General features: G+C 52.3%; 1 protein-coding gene across 11 annotated transcripts in view; it reads left to right on the top strand.

Moving 5' to 3' along the window:
• The window catches only part of MSI2 (musashi RNA binding protein 2), a 204,581-nt gene that overhangs the window by 149,649 nt on the left and 38,317 nt on the right, over nucleotides 1-16,615 (top strand). For 7 of the 11 annotated variants that reach the window (XM_059866263.1, XM_059866261.1, XM_059866262.1 and 4 more), the window contains exons 8-10: nucleotides 2,972-3,054; nucleotides 8,236-8,350; nucleotides 14,035-14,109. In XM_059866263.1, the coding sequence (XP_059722246.1) occupies nucleotides 2,972-3,054; nucleotides 8,236-8,350; nucleotides 14,035-14,109 (273 nt within the window). Of the gene's footprint in view, nucleotides 1-2,971; nucleotides 3,055-8,235; nucleotides 8,351-14,034; nucleotides 14,110-14,452; nucleotides 16,600-16,615 lie in introns of those variants that run through there. The other 4 variants (XM_059866267.1, XM_059866265.1, XM_059866268.1 and 1 more) reach the window with 4 other exon arrangements.

Here is a 16,615-nt window from a genome sequence, read left to right as displayed (position 1 = left end):
AGAATCACTGGGCTTGGAAAAGACCTCCAAGATCACTGAGGCCAAGCTGTGCCCCATCCCCACCCTGTCCCCAGCACACAGCCCTGAGTGCCACCTCCAGCCCTTCCTTGGACACCTCCAGGGATGGGCACTCCAAACCTCCCTGGGCAGCTCCTTCCAACCCTCTCCATGAAGAAATTCTTCCTGAAATCTTCTTGTGTCTGGTGTCACAGTGTGTTGGAGGATGTGTCCTCCACCACTGGATGTCAGGAGTCTGGGCTGGCATCTCTTTGGTGCCCATGAACCAGCAGATGAATGGAGTGGGCTGACTCCTTTTGCAGCAGATGAATGGAGTGGAATAACTCCTCATTCCCAGTAGATTCCAGAGGAGGGTTTTTCACCTGAAGGTCATGGATCCATGTCTCAGCTTCCTTTAGTGCTGGTGCTTGGCTCAGAGCCTCTCATTTGGGGCATCTGTTTGCCTCTTACTTTATTTTTCTCCCTCTTCTTTGTCTTTTCTTTTACAGAAAAGATTATTCAAATGAATATTCAGTTTTATTCATTTGAATAAAAAACCCAACCGTTTGACTCTGTTAAATGCTTATCTCTTAAATAGAGCTTGTTAGCTTCCAATAATAGCTTCATTCAGAAGGATGCAGTATAATTTCATTTTAAAACGTGTGCTCCTTGACAACCAGAATCCTATTTCTGTCACCATTTTCAACAGCCGCCTTTGTTTTGGGTTAATCTTTTCCATACACTTTCTGAGAACCAGTTTTTTGTTGACTCTTAGTACCTCTCAGAAGAAATAATTGTCTATTTAGCCCAGGAAGGTTTCTGAGAGTTTTGGTAATTTAAATATGAGTTTGTATTCATTATGGGAACTAATGAGACCGTGCGTGCAGGGGGATCTTTGTGTGGGTGCAGTTATTAAAAGCTGGAATTTGGTACCCACAAAGTGGAACAGGAAAAGAATCCCAGAATGGTTTGGGTTGGAAGGAACCACAGGGTGCTCATTCCACCCTCTGCCATGGCAGGGACACCTTCCACTGTCCCAAGGGGCTCCAGACCCTTTCCACCCTCCCAGGGAGGAATTTAAGTGCCTGTGAGCCTGCAGGTGGAAATCCTCTGGTTGGTCCCACTGAGTTTGAGGTGTTGGGCATTGGAGAGGTCACCTCTGGTTCTCCTCTCCTTTTCCTCTCCGGGCCACAGATCTTCCAGAAACCTGCAAATGCCTGCTAACGCCTGCAGGTTGTTGTTTCATTGCTGTAGAACCTGGAAATGCAGAAAGCTGGGTGGCCACCTGATTTAATCAGATAAATAATTTCTGATAGACCTGTGCTAAAGCCATATGGAGTGGGATGAGGGTGGGAGATGTTTCCAGTCCAGACACGTAATGACTGCAGCGCTGCCATGTTCACATATTAGGGCTAATCTCCCAAATTCCCCCTGCCCTCCATCCTGGCACCGAGACCTAAGGCAAGCTGAAAGAGGAATCCTCAACTGCAGCACTCGCTAATGAGCTGCTAATGATGAAGATGTTGCTGGTGCTCGAACAATTAATGACTTGTAGCCCCAGCCCGGCCATCTCACCCTCCGCTCCCAGCTCGGGGATGCCTGGGATGCCAGAGTCGGGCACTCAACCACAAAAATCCGAGCTTTAACTGCAGCTCTGTTTAAGGTAGATTTAAATGGAGTAATTTAGAAGGCAAATGAAAGACGTGAGTTATGTAAAAAGATGCAAGCTGCTGCCTGCTCTGGGTGCTGAGCCTGGTGTGCTGTGTGATGCCTTGGAGGAGGGCTGGAAACCATCCCTGGCGGTCTTTCCCCCAGTAGGAGGGTCTGAAGTGGAGTGGGAGCATTCCCCGGGGCTGCAGGTACTGTGCACTGCCAGAAGAGCTGCTCAGAGCTCACCTGGAGATGCCCTTTGCTCCCCAGCCAGAGGCAGGGCTGCCCTGGGGCTGTCCTGTCCCTGTGCAGTGCTTCACCAGTGCAGGCCAGCAGCTCCCAGTTTGGGGTGCACTTCACCCCCTTCTTGGAGTCTTTCGGTTTCATTAGCATAATGAGTGTGGATGTTAGCTCATGAGCCCTCCCCAGCACACCAGCTGGGGTTTGTTCATCAGCCTGAGGTTCTTTGTTTAGGCAGGAGCAGGGTGGGCTGCCCGATGCCTCCCGTGCAGCCCCAGCAGAGCAGGCACAGGCATCAAACAGCCCAAACCAGCCCAAACCCTCGGCCCTTGGAGGCAGCCCTGAGAAGAGAGGAACGATTAGATCAGAGGCTGGAAGTGTAATGGGTTCCTGGAGGCCTCAGGATGTCCTGATGAGGTATTAGAGGAAGTAATTCAGGAAGAAAGGGACAAATAACCACCTCCGGAGGGGGCTGACCCAGCAGCCAGAGCACACATAGCACACAGAGCTGCTCTGTCTTTGGGAGGCACCGGGGCTTTTCTCCTTGCCAGGGGTAAATGAGGAATCATCTTCTGTCTTCCCAGATTTTTATGGTTTTTGGGTCGTGTAATGAGTCAGCTCTAATGGAGAAGTCCCGTGGAATTAAACAAGAGATGAAATCAATATGGTTCCATAGAAATATAATTGGGTTTTGTAGAGATTGCTCTTAAAAACCTATAAGGTGTAAAGGAGAATCCAGCCTTATTGGAGTTTCCGAGCCATCATGTAACTGGGGTGTAACTATCCATTAAGTTCTGCAGGATGGATCCAAAAATCCATAAGGGGGTTTTAATTCTCCATTAAATCCTATGGAAGAGCTGGAACAGAACCACATTAATTTTCCCTCAGACAATGCTTCTTCCCTCCATTAGGCTGCCATAGGCTCAGGAACAGCTCCATAGGCAGCAGGTGTAGCCACACCTGTGTGTTGTTATGGAAGTTTTCCCAAGTCCCAATGGCTAAATAATGCTTTATTAAAATGAAATTGTTACACTTAACTGATGTTTTCCTTACCCCCTCCCCTTTTTGTATCTTCATCAAATAGGATTTGGCTTCGTAACTTTTGAAAACGAAGACGTGGTGGAAAAAGTCTGTGAAATTCATTTCCACGAAATCAATAATAAAATGGTGAGTGCTGGTGCAGTGTGGGTGCCAGGGAGCTCTGTGTGCCCTGCCCAGGGCTGGGGGGCCATCCCTTTGGGAGGGTGCTGAGCTGGGGCCCTGCCCAGCCCCTGCTGTGTCCCCCCTGCCCAGGCAGCTCCCCAGAGCAGGCTGGTGTGAGAGCCCAGAGGGCTTGGGGAGGGGCTGAGCTCAGCTCCTCCAGCAGAGAGCCCAGCTGAAGCTGCTCCTCAGTGGCAGGCAGGTGCCAGGTTGTGGGTTGCCCTGAGCCAGATGAAAAGGGGCATTTGTATTTCAATTGCTGCAGTAACTTTGATATTTTCGGCTAAAATATTCTTTTTCCCTTTGTCAAAACATCCTTTGCTTCTCAAATGTGTATTCAGATATGCATTGTATATCGGTCTGATATGTGTTCACAGACTTTAAATTTAATAATAGAGCTTTTAGTGTGGATAAGATCAAAGCAATCTCCTTGGCATATGCTGGAGGCCCGATTCAATATTTGACTTGCTAATTTTTCCCAGGGCACTGAAATAATATTCCTCATATTGTTGCTCCCTGCAATATGCATGTGAAATAAAAGTGAGGGTCCCCTTGGCCAAGTGTGGGGTGGGGTGGTGGGCAGGGCTGGGCAGTGCTCCTGCTCCTGGGGAAGTCTTTGCTCCACTTCACAGGGATGCTGTGGGCTCTGCCTGTCCTGTTGCCCCCAGCCCCTCCTGCACTGGGCTCTCCTGCCTGTCCCACCTGAGTGCCTCTGGACTGGGGGGAGGCTCACTGCCTTTGTGCAATTCCTAAATGCTGTTAATCTGCCTTAAAACAAAGGAGCAGAACAAACCCCAACCACCTCCACCCAGCAGAGCCAATGACAAGAGAGAAATAAATGAGAAACACTTGGGCTGTGAATTTAGGGATTGCCTGGTGGGAGGGAAGAGCTCCCCTCCAGGATTTCCCTGTCCACAGCAGGAGGGCACACTCCATAGGCTTGGTTAGTCCCACAAGAGGCTTTTCTCTGGGGCAGGGCTCAGGGTTGCCCTGGGGAGGTGCTGGGGGGAGCAGCAGGTGCTGCTGTGCCCCAGGCAGGGACAGTGTTGGGTGCTTCATCCCTGCATCTGCACCCGTGGGCTGGAAAAGCCTCACCTGGCTCTTGGCATCTCCTGGGAGGGGAGGAGTAGCACAGAGCTCTTGGGAGGATCCCTTCCCAGGTGGAAGGCTGCCCAGGAAGGGAGCAGGGAGGGTGGGACAGGGTGAAAACACTCCAGGAACGTCAGAAAGAGCAAGAGAAACAGTTTGGAGTGTTGGTGTTTGTTGTTGGGTAATTAAAATATCCCCTTCCCACTCCTGTGCCCCCTCCAGGTGCCCCCATCTCTGAGTGTTCCCTTCATGTCACTCCCTCAGCCCACGAGCAGGGGATGAGCCACGATCCTGCCTTGGGACTGAGTCACAGCCCTGAGCTGTGTCTGCAGCTGAACGCCAGCCCCTGCAGGGCCAGGAGTGTGTGTGATGGGACACGAGCTGGGGCTGGCACACAGCTGGCCTGGAGTGACACACAGCTGCCTGGGGCAGTGCTGGGCTCCTGTCACACTGGCATCGTGTCCCCGTGTCCCTGAGCCGTGGAGGGGACCGGCTCTCACAGCCCCTGCACGAGGCCAGGGGGCTTGCAGTGGCTCAGTGAGCAGGGACTGGGACACCCTGTCCTCATCCCTGTCCATGCCCCTGTCCCCTCCCTGGCTGTGTCCCTGTCCCCATCCTTCCCACATCTGTGTCCCCATCCCTGCCCGTGTCCCTGTCCCCTCCCTGGCTGTGTCCCTATCCCTGTCCCTGTCCCCATGCCTGTCCCATGCCCAGGTGGCTCAGCTGGCAATGCCCAGCTCCATGGGCTGGCCCCGTGTCACTCCCCCTCCTCTCCTGTCCCTGTCCCCATGCCTGTCCCATGCCTATCCCATGCCCAGGTGGCTCAGCTGGCAATGCCCAGCTCCATGGGCTGGCCCCCTGTCACTCCCCCTCCTCTCCTGTCCCTGTCCCCATGCCTGTCCCATGCCTATCCCATGCCCAGGTGGCTCAGCTGGCAATGCCCAGCTCCATGGGCTGGCCCCCTGTCACTCCCCCTCCTCTCCTGGCCGTGTCTCAAGGCAGGGGCAGGCAGAGGGCAGCGGGGCTGCTGCTCCCCAGCCTATTTCCAGCTCCAGCCTCCCTAGCAGGCTATTTTTAGCTCATCCATTCTGCTTCTGTTGCCATCCATAAAGCTTAGAATGTCAAATGTAATATTAAACGAGCAGTAGGACAGTGAAAAGAAAATGCCAGCGAGGTATTTAATAAATGGAAGTTGGAATTTACGTGGGAGGCCAGAGATGCTCCAAACATTGCAGGGGGACAATAAACCCAAACGAGCTGTCCTCAGACTGTTGTTCCTGTGACAGGAGCAGGTGCTTTGCAAAGAGACACCTGTTTTTCTAAGGAAGAGTGAAAGTAGCTGGAAAAGAAATGGGATGGAGTCATTGCTTTCCCTCAGGTCCCAGTGTGGTGGAGTCATGCACATCCTGGGTGCAGTGCAGGGGAGAGGGGTGATGAGCTGAGCCTGGAGCCAGGGTCTCATGTCAGGCTCTGGAGCAGCTGACTGAAATGTTGGCTGTGACACTCCCAGCACCTGTGGCTCTTCCTCCCTCTCAGGGTGGGATTTTGCAGGTTTTGTGGGCCTTGGGCACTTCCAGGGATGGGGCAGCCACAGCTTCTCTGGGCACCCCGTCCCAGACCCTTGAATTCCAAGCCCCAGCCATGGATCAGTAATGTGGTAATCAACAGACCCACACTCAGTGCATTTTTTAGAGTAAGCTGAAAGCCCCTGTGCTGCTGCCTGGTGTGCTGGCCGTGCTGTGAGTGACACGCTGTCCCCAAGGTGATGGGAGCCCCTCACACGTGGCTGGCACCACAAAGTCTCCTTGTCTTTGGGTGGCTCAAAGGGGGTTTGTGCATTGTGGATATTCGCATTCTGCTTTCCTCAAAATAGCCCTGCTTTCCCTGGAAGGCTGTTAACCAGGGCTTTGTGAGACATCCTGGGCTGAGGGCTGACAGCCTGTTCTCTTGTGCTGGGTATAAGAGGCTTTTCACTCCCCAGCTCAGCCCTCCTGGGTTCCCGTGGCTGAGACTGCTCTGCTTGACCCAGGAGTACCCCAGTGCAAGGTTAATTCTCCAAACTAGACTAAACAAAAATAGTGATTTTTAGTTTCCCTGCCTTTTTTTCCCTTTTCTTTTTTTATTTTTTTAGCCTTAGAATTAAACCTTTCTTTGTTGGGCTGCTGAAAGTGTAGCACATCCTCGTACGAGGAGGTGGAAAAAATCTGGAAATTATTAAGATGCCCAGAAACTCTGAATTGAGAGCTTGAGTGAGGTCCAGATGTGTGTACAAAGACCCTTATCAGGCACTCTCAGGGGCAGTTTGGGATGGAGCTGAGCCCTGACTCTTACATCCATACACATTTCCTCCTGGAGGAGCCCCACTGCGTGTCCTGTCACATGTGTGACATCCCTCCAGGGTTTTCCCCTTGAGGTAACTGTGCCTTTGGAATGGTTCTGGCCATCTCCATCCCCTTCCCTGTAAGGACAGGGCTGGATTCTGGCAGAAGAGCAGCCAGGCCCCTTTTCTTTCTGCTTTTGCTGTTGATGAAGAGGCACCATCCAGGCCCCCGGTGTACCCATGTTGTGGTGCTTCACTCCTGCCCACATTGTCCCAGTTTGCTGATGGGATGGTGCATGGGCACTTCCTAGGACACCTCTTGGTGTGGCACAGGTGCCCAGGCAGTGTGACAGTCCCCTGGGGATGAGCAGGGCTGGGGTCAGGCAGTCTCTGTCCCAGGACAGCAGAGCAGGGCCATGCTCCCAGTCCTGTACCCTCCCATAGAGAGGGAGTCTGTCTGCCTAACAGAGAACCTTCTGGCCCTCCACATGGGGTGTATTTGTTTACAGAGGCTTAGGAATTATTTTTCTTTCCTGCTGGTGACTTTTGCTTCCCCTTTAATCCCAGTTAAAGCCCCCCTGCAGGTCACTGCCATCCCTTTGTACCCCTGTGTGCTCTGGAAATCAGAAGTGGTGCCAGGCTCTGAGAACAGCAGTGGGCTGGGTTATGGCTGCAAAAGCTAATTACCAGGTTCTTGTTTCTAAGGGTGCTAATCCAAGCTTCATTTCCCTGCTAATTGTCCATCCATCCAGGCTGGATGGGTTTTATCATCCTGACTGCAGCACCAGTGGCCCTGAGGTGTAACCAGTGCTGCCACGACGCTGGGAGCAGTGGCCCTCCCACAAGATGTGGCTGTGAAATGAGGTGACATGACACACTTCTGGTGCTCCCCCTGTCATCTGACTGGAGGAATCACCGGGGCAAGCTCCTGTGAAATGACACTCTGGTTAAAAACCACAACGAAGTTGTGGATTCAGCCTGCAGCCCCTGCAGTGCTGGGCTGCACCACTGCACAGCACCCTCCTGCTCAGAGCATGGAGCCACAGGGATGGGCTGGGACAGCTCCAGTTAGCCCCAGTGCAGCTGCTGGAGGGTGAGGTGACAGTGCCTGAGCAAGAAACCATGGAGAAGTGCTGGATTTCTCCTTTCTCCTGGGAGAAGGAGGCTGGCTGGGGGCCCTGGGTGTCCCCCTGGCAGCGGGGCTGGGCTGCTGTCTCACAGGGCATTGGCAGAATCTCCACGTGGTTCCAGTGGCATTGAGCAACTTCCCAAGGCAGCAGGAGTAACTGAAAGTGAAAGAATGCAGATCCTTTATTAATAGGGTTTACAGAAATTTTCTGCTGGGTAGAAATATTGATTCTTTATTCCTATTTTAAAAGGAGCTTTTTGTAATGATCACTGGGAGTCGTTGTGTGTTATCGATTGCACTGGAGCCCGGCTGGAGCCCTCCCTCATTCATCCCGCTCCCACTAGTGCTGGGTTCCCTTTCAGGAGAACAGAACTCCTTAAATCAGCACTTGTGTCACCTTTGGGGGCTGCAGTGGGTGGTTAAAGAGACACACACACGTTTGCTCTTTCCAATCTGGCTGCACTATTCTGGAAGTTCACCTTTGAGCGGGAGGAGGTGCGGGGAGGCAGATGCTAAAAATAAACCTCCCCCCCTTAAGTAGATCAGTTCTGCATTTGACATTTACATGGAATTCATTTGCATCTCATTTGTACATGTTTCTGCTCAATAGGTAGAATGTAAGAAAGCACAACCTAAAGAAGTGATGTTTCCACCAGGGACGAGAGGAAGGGCACGTGGACTGCCGTACACCATGGACGCGTTCATGCTAGGGATGGGAATGTTGGGTAAGTGCAAATCCCCACACCTGTGTGGGTGCCAGCCTGGAACTTCAGCAGGGGTGGAGTGAAGAAAATAATCCTGTCTGTGGTAAATGATTAACTCCCCCCGTCCCCCCCAGCCCGGAATATCAAAAAAATTTGCATTTAAATGGATGTTTTAAATAGCCTGTTTTACTCTTACTCGCAAAAATAGAATGATGAAAGATGCAGTGTGTTCATTCTGACTAAAAATGATCTCTCCCCTTTTTTAGAGGAATTGAGTCACACATTATTCCCCTTCTTTTAAAGGTAGCTTTGACAGTTCAGCACAGATAATTGAAAATCTTGCTGGTTCTTAAATGGCATGGATGGAGGAAGTGGGGGGATGCGTAACAGGACAGGTCACAACAATAATTACAAGTTTCAAGGAGATGGAATGGTATTTTAGTCCTGAGTATTGTGTCCAGAAAATACTAATTAAATGGGATAAATGATACTTAATGGCAAATTCCTATTTGTGCAGGAGGTCTATTTAGTTATAATTGGTTCTCATTTGTTTCTGCCTAGATAATTCTTTCTAAATAATGTGACAACCCCAGATACTCTGTTCTCGGCCAAAATGCTGCTAATCCATTGCCAATGGGGTTTTTTTGTAAAACACCATATATTTTAAACTTTCTGCTCCCTTTGTATCCCTGGACTTGCCCTCAGTTGTCACCTCCTGTGTCCATGAAGCATATGGGAATGGGAGGGCAATCTGGAGGTGTCCCCAGGCAGCAGTGAGCCTTTCCCAGGCCAGTGCCCCCCTTGAGGATGCTTTGACTGTCCTATCCTGGGTTTAGATGATCCCAGAAACCAAGCACAAAGCCCAGCCTTGGGATCTGGGCTGCCCTGAGCTCTGCTGAGCAGATTCAGGGGCTGGCTGAGATGCTGGAGGACCCCAGAGCCCCTGGGGTGGGCATCAGGTCAGGGAGCCCTGTTCCTGCAAGGATCAGGCTGTTACACCGAGGTGTCTGACACCAGGCACTGCTTGATTTGATAGGAAGAGCTTGCTGCCATGTTTGCTTTATCTCAGAATTAATAGTGCTTCTGTTGGTGTGGCTGGGGTGATCCATTTCTGGGCTGTGTAATCAGGTTATTGCAGCTGATCATCTGTTTTGCTGTCCCCACGCTCCACTGCCACCCTGCCCCACAGTGTTTGGAAATCACATTTTATGCTTTAAATATTTATCTTGCTCTAGTCAGTCTGTGATTTCGTTACCTGTGTGTTCCCAGTGTGCCCGAGCCCATGTGCTTGATCTCTGCTCTTCCTCTTCCACCTGAGCTGCCCGAGGTGGGCTCTGGAGGGAGGGCTGTGTGCCACTGTGCTGGCCTGTCCTGCTGGCTGCAGGAGGAGAGAGTGCAGGTCACCCTGGGAAGCCAGACAGATCCATGGCATCCTCCTCACCATGTGGCCTCAGCCCTTTTCCTTGCAGCTGGGCACAGAGGGAATGGAGCTGGATCCACCCCAGTGTCCTGAAGGGAAAATTCAGTCCCTGGGTGCAGGGGGAGTCCGTTCCCACTGGGGCTGTCTCTCTGGCAAAGGATCCTCTCGAGCTGTGAGGGTTAAGGGAAGCAGCCCTCAGTGAGTGGGACTGCACAGAGGGGGAGCTGGGGCACCTGCTGGACCTGCTGCAGTGGGGTCAGCCTGGCCAGTGCAGCTCCAGCCCGTCCTGCACTGCTCTCCCTGCATTTCAGACTGAGGGGACTGGCTGAGCGTTGGTGATTGATCCATGTGAAGGCCAGATGCTTCATTATCCACTCGAGCTGGTTTTTCATCTTCCAAGTTCCTGCTTGCTGCCGTGGCACCGTGTTAAATAATTAAGTGCTAAACAAGGAGATTGCAGCACGGGAGAGCAGAGCTGCTGGATGGCCCTCAGAAAGCCCTGGTTTCAAAGGCTGCAGGGCCCATCCCTGTGGGAAGAGGGGCATAATTAACCCATCAAATGATCAGACACAGAGTTCCATCGCTGCTGCTGCTGATTGTTCTGGGGGGACTCGCGAGGCTGGGTCAGGTCTGCCCCGTGTCTTCTGTTCCTTGCCCAGCTGGACTGGGCCAGAGCAACTGGGGCTGCTCTGGAAGGGTTTTTATACCTGTTTCCAGAAATCCTTGCTCAAGGTCACCTTCTCCAGCTGCTGTTCCTGGGCAGAGGAGGGAATCAGAGGAGCGAGCGCACGAGACAACCCCAAGGAAGGAGCGGGGAGCGGCTCCCTCCAAAGCTATTAAGGAAGTTGGTCTTTTTCATTAATCACAGCCTCCCCAAGGAGCCTGCAGCAGCCAGGGTCTAAAGGTGCGCAGGCAGCCGCTTCTGTGATGATTTGGTTGATTGGAGCAAAATTAAAGTGTTCTGAAAGGATTTTTTGACTGGGAGAGCTGGGGCAGGCTGAGCCTTCTGCCAGGATGGCTGCTGGGCTGGCTGGGGCTGGGGCTCTGCTGGGGCACGCTGCTCTCAGGGAGAGCAGGGCCTTTAATCAGCCTCTCTGCACAAAGAGTGGAGCAGTCAGCCCCGCTCCTCTCCCTGCCAGCCCAGCCAGCAGTCAGAGCTGCTCCCCAACCCCTTGATGCTCAGGCCCTCTGTGCCCCTGTGTGGCTGAGTGGGAGCGGTTTGGGGACCAGGAAACTCTCCCTGTGCCTGGAGCCTCACACTGGCTCCTGGCCCTGGGGTGCAGACCAGGAGCTCTGTCACCCAGGGGCAGGTGGGTGTCACAGCACTGCCCCAAAGCTTTCTGTGCTCTGTTCTGTGCCTGGAAACTTGTAAGGAAGAGAGCAACAGAGGAGCGAGATTAAGAGGAGATGGTTTTTGTCTCCCCTCTCCTCTGAAGCTGCTCTCTGTGTCTGGGACACTGCAGTCACCACAGTGGTGACACACAGCTCTGGAGGTGACCCTGTGCTGCCTGCCTTCAGCTGGGGCTGGCAGCACTCATTTCTCCTGGTGCTGGGCATCATCCTGGTGTTTAGTGTTAAAATTGGGCTCCTTTTAGCTCGCAGACCTGCAGAGATGGAAGCACTCAGCCCCCAGGCTCACAGCCTGTAGTGCTGGGGTGATGTGAGGTGGGATCACGGATTTGGGAAGGTCTCTGGCAGGGCTCTGTGTTCCTGCTCACGCTCAGTCTAGCTGGGCTGAGCTCATGCATTAGAGAAGCCTGTGCCCTTCAAAGAAAGTCATTCCTTTTTCCACCAGACACTGTTCAATGGACTAGCAGCTGCAGCTCAGAGCAACATTTGGAGACAACAGCTTCCTTGCATTTTCTGGAGCATTTGAACTAATTTTGCACGGGTCCCCTGGCTCCTGTGTGCTCAGCATTCCCACATATTGACCATGAGCTTTTGTCCACCCCATTAGCAAATTTTAAAGTGAAAAGACATTTCCAGACAGGAGCTGGGTAGGAGCAGTGGTGTAAAAGTGGTGTGGCTGCTGATTTGAGTTCTGCTTCCGTGCACAGGACAGTCTTGCTTTGAAGTGATCCAGTCAAAACTTGGATTTTTGGTTTCCTTACAAGGGATTGGTCACTCCTCAGGCCTGCCAAGGCAGATCAGCTTCTCGGTGCCCAGTGCAGGATGAGGATGGCACCTAATGGGAATGCTGGGTGGGTCAGCATGGCCATCGTTTGGCCTGATGAAGCATCCATGTAGGCATGGTGTTAAACACCATTGATATTCAGCCAGGCAGTGTCCCCACGAGGATCAGGCTTCGAGTCCTTAGAGCAGAGCTGGGCACTGCAGCAGTCAATGAAGAGGAAAATTGAAGTAATGTTGTATTATAAATTTATGATTTCATCTGCCTGACTTTGAGAGCGCTGAGTGCTGGCGGTGCCAGCAGAGCCCCCGGGCAGCTTGGCTGCTGCTGGGGCTGCCAGGCACTGCCAGGGACAGCAGGGCTGCCATGGGGTCAGGGCCAGGACCGTGCCAGGGCGGGCAGCAGAAGAGGTGGCATCCAAAGCACCGTGGGCAGCTGCCATCCCCCACCGTGCTGACCTGGCTGGGGCCACAGGTACCAGCACACCTGCAGAGCTCAGGTACTGCCCAGCACTGTGCCCTGGCAGTTGTGAGCTGGCAGATCTGCTTCAGAACTGTCTGAGGCAGAGCAAACTGAGTTCCCCCTGTTGGCCAGGAGAGAGGGGCTGCAGATTTTTCAGTGGTGTTAATGGCGCCACTTACTTAGCAAACAATCCATTTATCAATAGTGTTGCTTTAAAAAAAGAGAAAGGAAAAAAAGGTTTGTAAAGCTTAACTCTGAAAGATCTGACTTAATGACAGAGGTGATTAATTTCTGAGGGAATGCAGCTGTTGGGCTGTGGAAGGAGGGCTCAGCAGTGTGTACATACCCTGAGAGCTGCGCGCTGCCTTCCCTGGCACTGCCTAATCCCACATCAGAATTCATCCAGGCATTTTTATCTCCCACTTTTAGATTATGATTTATAGAACTCTGCACGTATGTATAAATCTGATCGGAAGTGGAGGGGCTTGCTGCAGCAGGAGAGCAGCTGGGTGATGGATGAGTGTGGCTCAGGATGAATGCAGGCAGGGGAGGAGCCCCCAGAAGAGCCATTCGGCTGCTGAGCCTGTTCTGGGCTCCAGCCCAGCTGCTGCCGAGGTTCCCACCGACTTCAGACAGCAGGAGAGAACTTTTCCTGATGGGTTCTTGGTTTGGAGAGGCCTGGGCTGATGCTCAGGCTCGTTCTGTAGTGCTCAGTGCACGGGAACTGTGCAGGGTGCTGCCTGCTTTTAAAAAAACTGAGTGAGGAAATGTTGAGGCTCAGTGTGAGGTTGGAATTTTAGGAAACCCCCGGAGTGTACAGGACACCTTGGGACATTGGCCATCCAGGTCAGGGCAAACAGCCCCTGTGGGACCAGGGAGGATGGCTGTGGGGAAGGTCCAACGGGTGGCACAGTGTGTGACCCCAGGGCTCACTGGGACATCCAGCACATTCCTTCACAGCCAGGAGAGCAAAGCCAGCAGAGTTGCCTTCACTGAGGTGTTTTTATTCACGAAATGCTCTCAAGTGAGCTTTTCTCCTAATAAACCTCCCAAAGCTGCCCGAGGTCGGCTGCTCTGCCTCAGGAGGGGCCTTCAGAAGCACCTCGGGCAGCTTCCTTTTACTTTCCTGAAAAATTAAAAGCTCTTGGACTCCCTGGCTCGTTGCTGCTGCTGCCTCCAAGTCTTTGATGTGTTAACTGTTGTCCTTCACACTCCCGGGATAAAGAATTACTACTACCTTAATCTCCAACTGTCAATAGCTCTGAAGCAAAGTACATTCATTGTAAGCTCTCCAAATGTCAGAGCAAACCCGTGTTATGTGTTTAGCCTTAGCATTTGGCATTTACTCTTCCAGCTAACAAGTATGCACAGTCCTTGGGCTCCAGACACCAAAGTGCATGTTAATTACCAGAGTGACAGGGCTCCTGCTCGGGGCTGGGCCAGCTCGAGATGTTTCTATTCAGGATAATGATGAAACCTCTCTGCAGTTTGGCATGAGCAGAATAAATCTGATTTTTTTAATACCCTCCGTAAAATTAGGTCTCACCCATCCTCCCTGTCATTGTGCATTGTGTTAACAAACAAACAAAACAAAACAAAAAAACCTTCAAAAAAACCCCTTCATTAATCCTCAAACTTCTCTCTCTTTTTTGTTTTTTTTTTTTTTTTGTTTTTCACATTTCTGTGATCAAGGTTACCCGAATTTTGTTGCAACATATGGCCGAGGATATCCTGGATTTGCCCCAAGTTACAGTTATCAGTTCCCAGGTACGTACATTTCATTTGCAGATATGCTTTATTTCCCCTCTTTCCTTCTTTTTCTTTTTTTTTTGTGTTTTTTGGGGTTTTTTTCCTTTTTTTTTAAGTCTGTAGCTGCAAGCTGAGACAGGCAAGTCTGCAGGGAGCATCTCACACAACAGCAATTTATTTTTATTTTTTTTTTAGTATTTTAAGGCAGACTTTTATAGCGACATATTTTCAACACATTTTTTTCCTAACGTATAAATTGGTACTGGTTATTTGAAAACAAACTTCTTAAATTAAGCACATACAAGCAAGAGGGATCAGTGGAGAGCTGTCACCCTCCTTTGATGGGTTTTTCCTTCCGTAGAGCTGCACACAGACACGCACACGCACACAGGGACCCCACACTGCTCCCCGTGCTGGCCTGTGGTAAGTGAACCTCCCCTGCCCAGGGCTCGTCCCAGCCTGCTGTCTTCTGGGGGTCCCACTCTGGGGGTCCCTCCCTGCCAGGAGCAGGTGTGTGCTGCTGGCCCTGGGCTCGGGTCCCCCTGCCCTGGGCGGGACCGGCGCGGGGGAGGTCAGTGCTGGAGCCACAGGACAGGCTGCTTTGGGCTGGAAGGGACCCCCAAAGGTCCAGGCCCTGCAGTGAGCAGGGGCACCTGCCACGAGGTCAGGCTGCTGGGAGCCCTGTCCAGCCTGGCCTTGAGCACTTCCAGGGATGGGGCATCCCCCAAAGCCCGGCCACCCCGCGGTGGGATGGCAGCACACAGGGCTCAGAGCTTCCTCTCACCCCAGGGCTTTCCCAGGCAGCTGGGACAAGTGAAGCAGTGGCTTTGCTCTGTTTGTGGCTGAGCAGGGAGGGGCAGGAGGGAAACCAGCACCTGACAGGAAGGTTCTCTAGGGTGGGTGAGGATGTGACAGTGCTTGGCTACACCTGCAGCGCGCTGGGGCAAACGTGGAGCCGTGTGTGCTGCCCTGGGTCATTAGGATGAGACCCTGCTTTGGAAAATGGAGATTGTTGTCATCTGCAGGATGAGCAGTGTCCTTGGGATGGGGTCATTGTGTGGCTGTTTCTTGCAGGACTGATAACACCGAGGGGAGCAGCCCTGTGAGGGTTTCTTTACTTGAGTTCACAAATGCCAGGGCTCTTCTGGAAGCTGAGCCACCTCTTCCCACCTGTGGTACATCTTCCCACCTGGACCAGGCCAGGTCTGAAACAACTGGGGTGTCAGGCAGAGCTGCTGGGGTGACACGGTGCAGGTGGGGACAAGGCAGCTGTCCCCAGATGCAGGTGACAGCACCTCTGGTTCCTCTGGAACCAGCGGGACAGCCCGCTCTGGCAGGAGTTGGAGGTGAGGAGGAGGAGGCTTCAGCAGGTGTTTGTTTGTGTGTTGTCTCAGGCTCTGACTCCTCACAGTTCCATGTACCAGCTGATCCATACGAAGGCATTGAAGGAAGGACACCTTTGATAGGTTTAATGTCAGAAATCTGCAGAGGTTAGATGAGATTAATTATAAACATGTCTGTGTCTTTGCTCACTGACAGCAGAGGCACCCTTTGGCTCGACCTCTCCTTGGGTGTATTTTTTTAAGGGCCTGTTTTTACCAAAGCAGGACTTCCAGTTCTTGCCTGGTTATTTTCAGTCTCCTGCAGAGATTGAATATGGAAAATAAATCCAGGTGGGGTGTGCCCCCCAGGAAGCTGTGGGTCACTGCAGGAGATGCTCAGGGCCCTGTCTCACCTTGTTGAGTTCCCCTGCCCCAAGGCTCTGCCCCTGCTCCCCTCCCACTCGGAGCAGTTACTCAGCTCAGCAGGCAGAAGCTTTCCAGAGCTTTTGGGACTTTCTCAGGTGGTTTGGGGCTCTGGTCTCCAGAGTCCCAGCCCGCTGGAGCATCCTAGCAGGAGGTGTGGGGTGGGGAATGGTACAGCAGCAGGATGGGCTGTCCCCACTGCTGCAGAGCCTGGGGCAGAGAGCCCAGTGCCACAGGGCACAGCTTGGCACCAGGGAGCCTTGAGGAGCAGGGCAGGAGTGAGGAGTCAGGTTTAAAACCTCGGTGGTGTGGTTTGGAGGGAGAAGTGCTTGGCTGTTTCTGCAGGAGCGTGCCGGGTCTGAGAGCTCCCCTGCCTCCTGCCCTGGGTGCACGGGAGGTGCAGCCTCGGAACAAACACACAGAGAAGTGTTCAGTCACACTCTGGGCTGCTCCCAGGAGTTCTGCCACCTATTTGCATTCCCGTTCCCTTGTCCCTGTCGCTCAGGGGCTGTTCCATGTCCTTCCCCACATCTCCAACATTGCCCATGGCATGGGACAGCCCCTGGCTCCAGGGGCAAGGCACACAACCCTTTGGCAACTGCTCTATCTCCTCCTGTCCCATTATTCCTCCCAGCCCTTCCTCATGCAGTACATTGCCTCTTTTTTTTTTTTAATTTTAATTGCAATCATTCCCTTTCTGTGTATCTTTTTTTTTTTTTTAATTTTATTTCTGGGACTTATCTTTTCAGTTTAATCTATTAATTTCTGTTCTTATTTCA

This window comes from Haemorhous mexicanus, chromosome 22, assembly GCF_027477595.1.
Source record: "Haemorhous mexicanus isolate bHaeMex1 chromosome 22, bHaeMex1.pri, whole genome shotgun sequence".
Classification (NCBI taxonomy): Eukaryota; Metazoa; Chordata; class Aves; order Passeriformes; family Fringillidae; genus Haemorhous; species Haemorhous mexicanus.
Note: the sequence above shows the minus strand (reverse complement) of the source record. Positions and strands in the feature narration are given on the sequence as shown.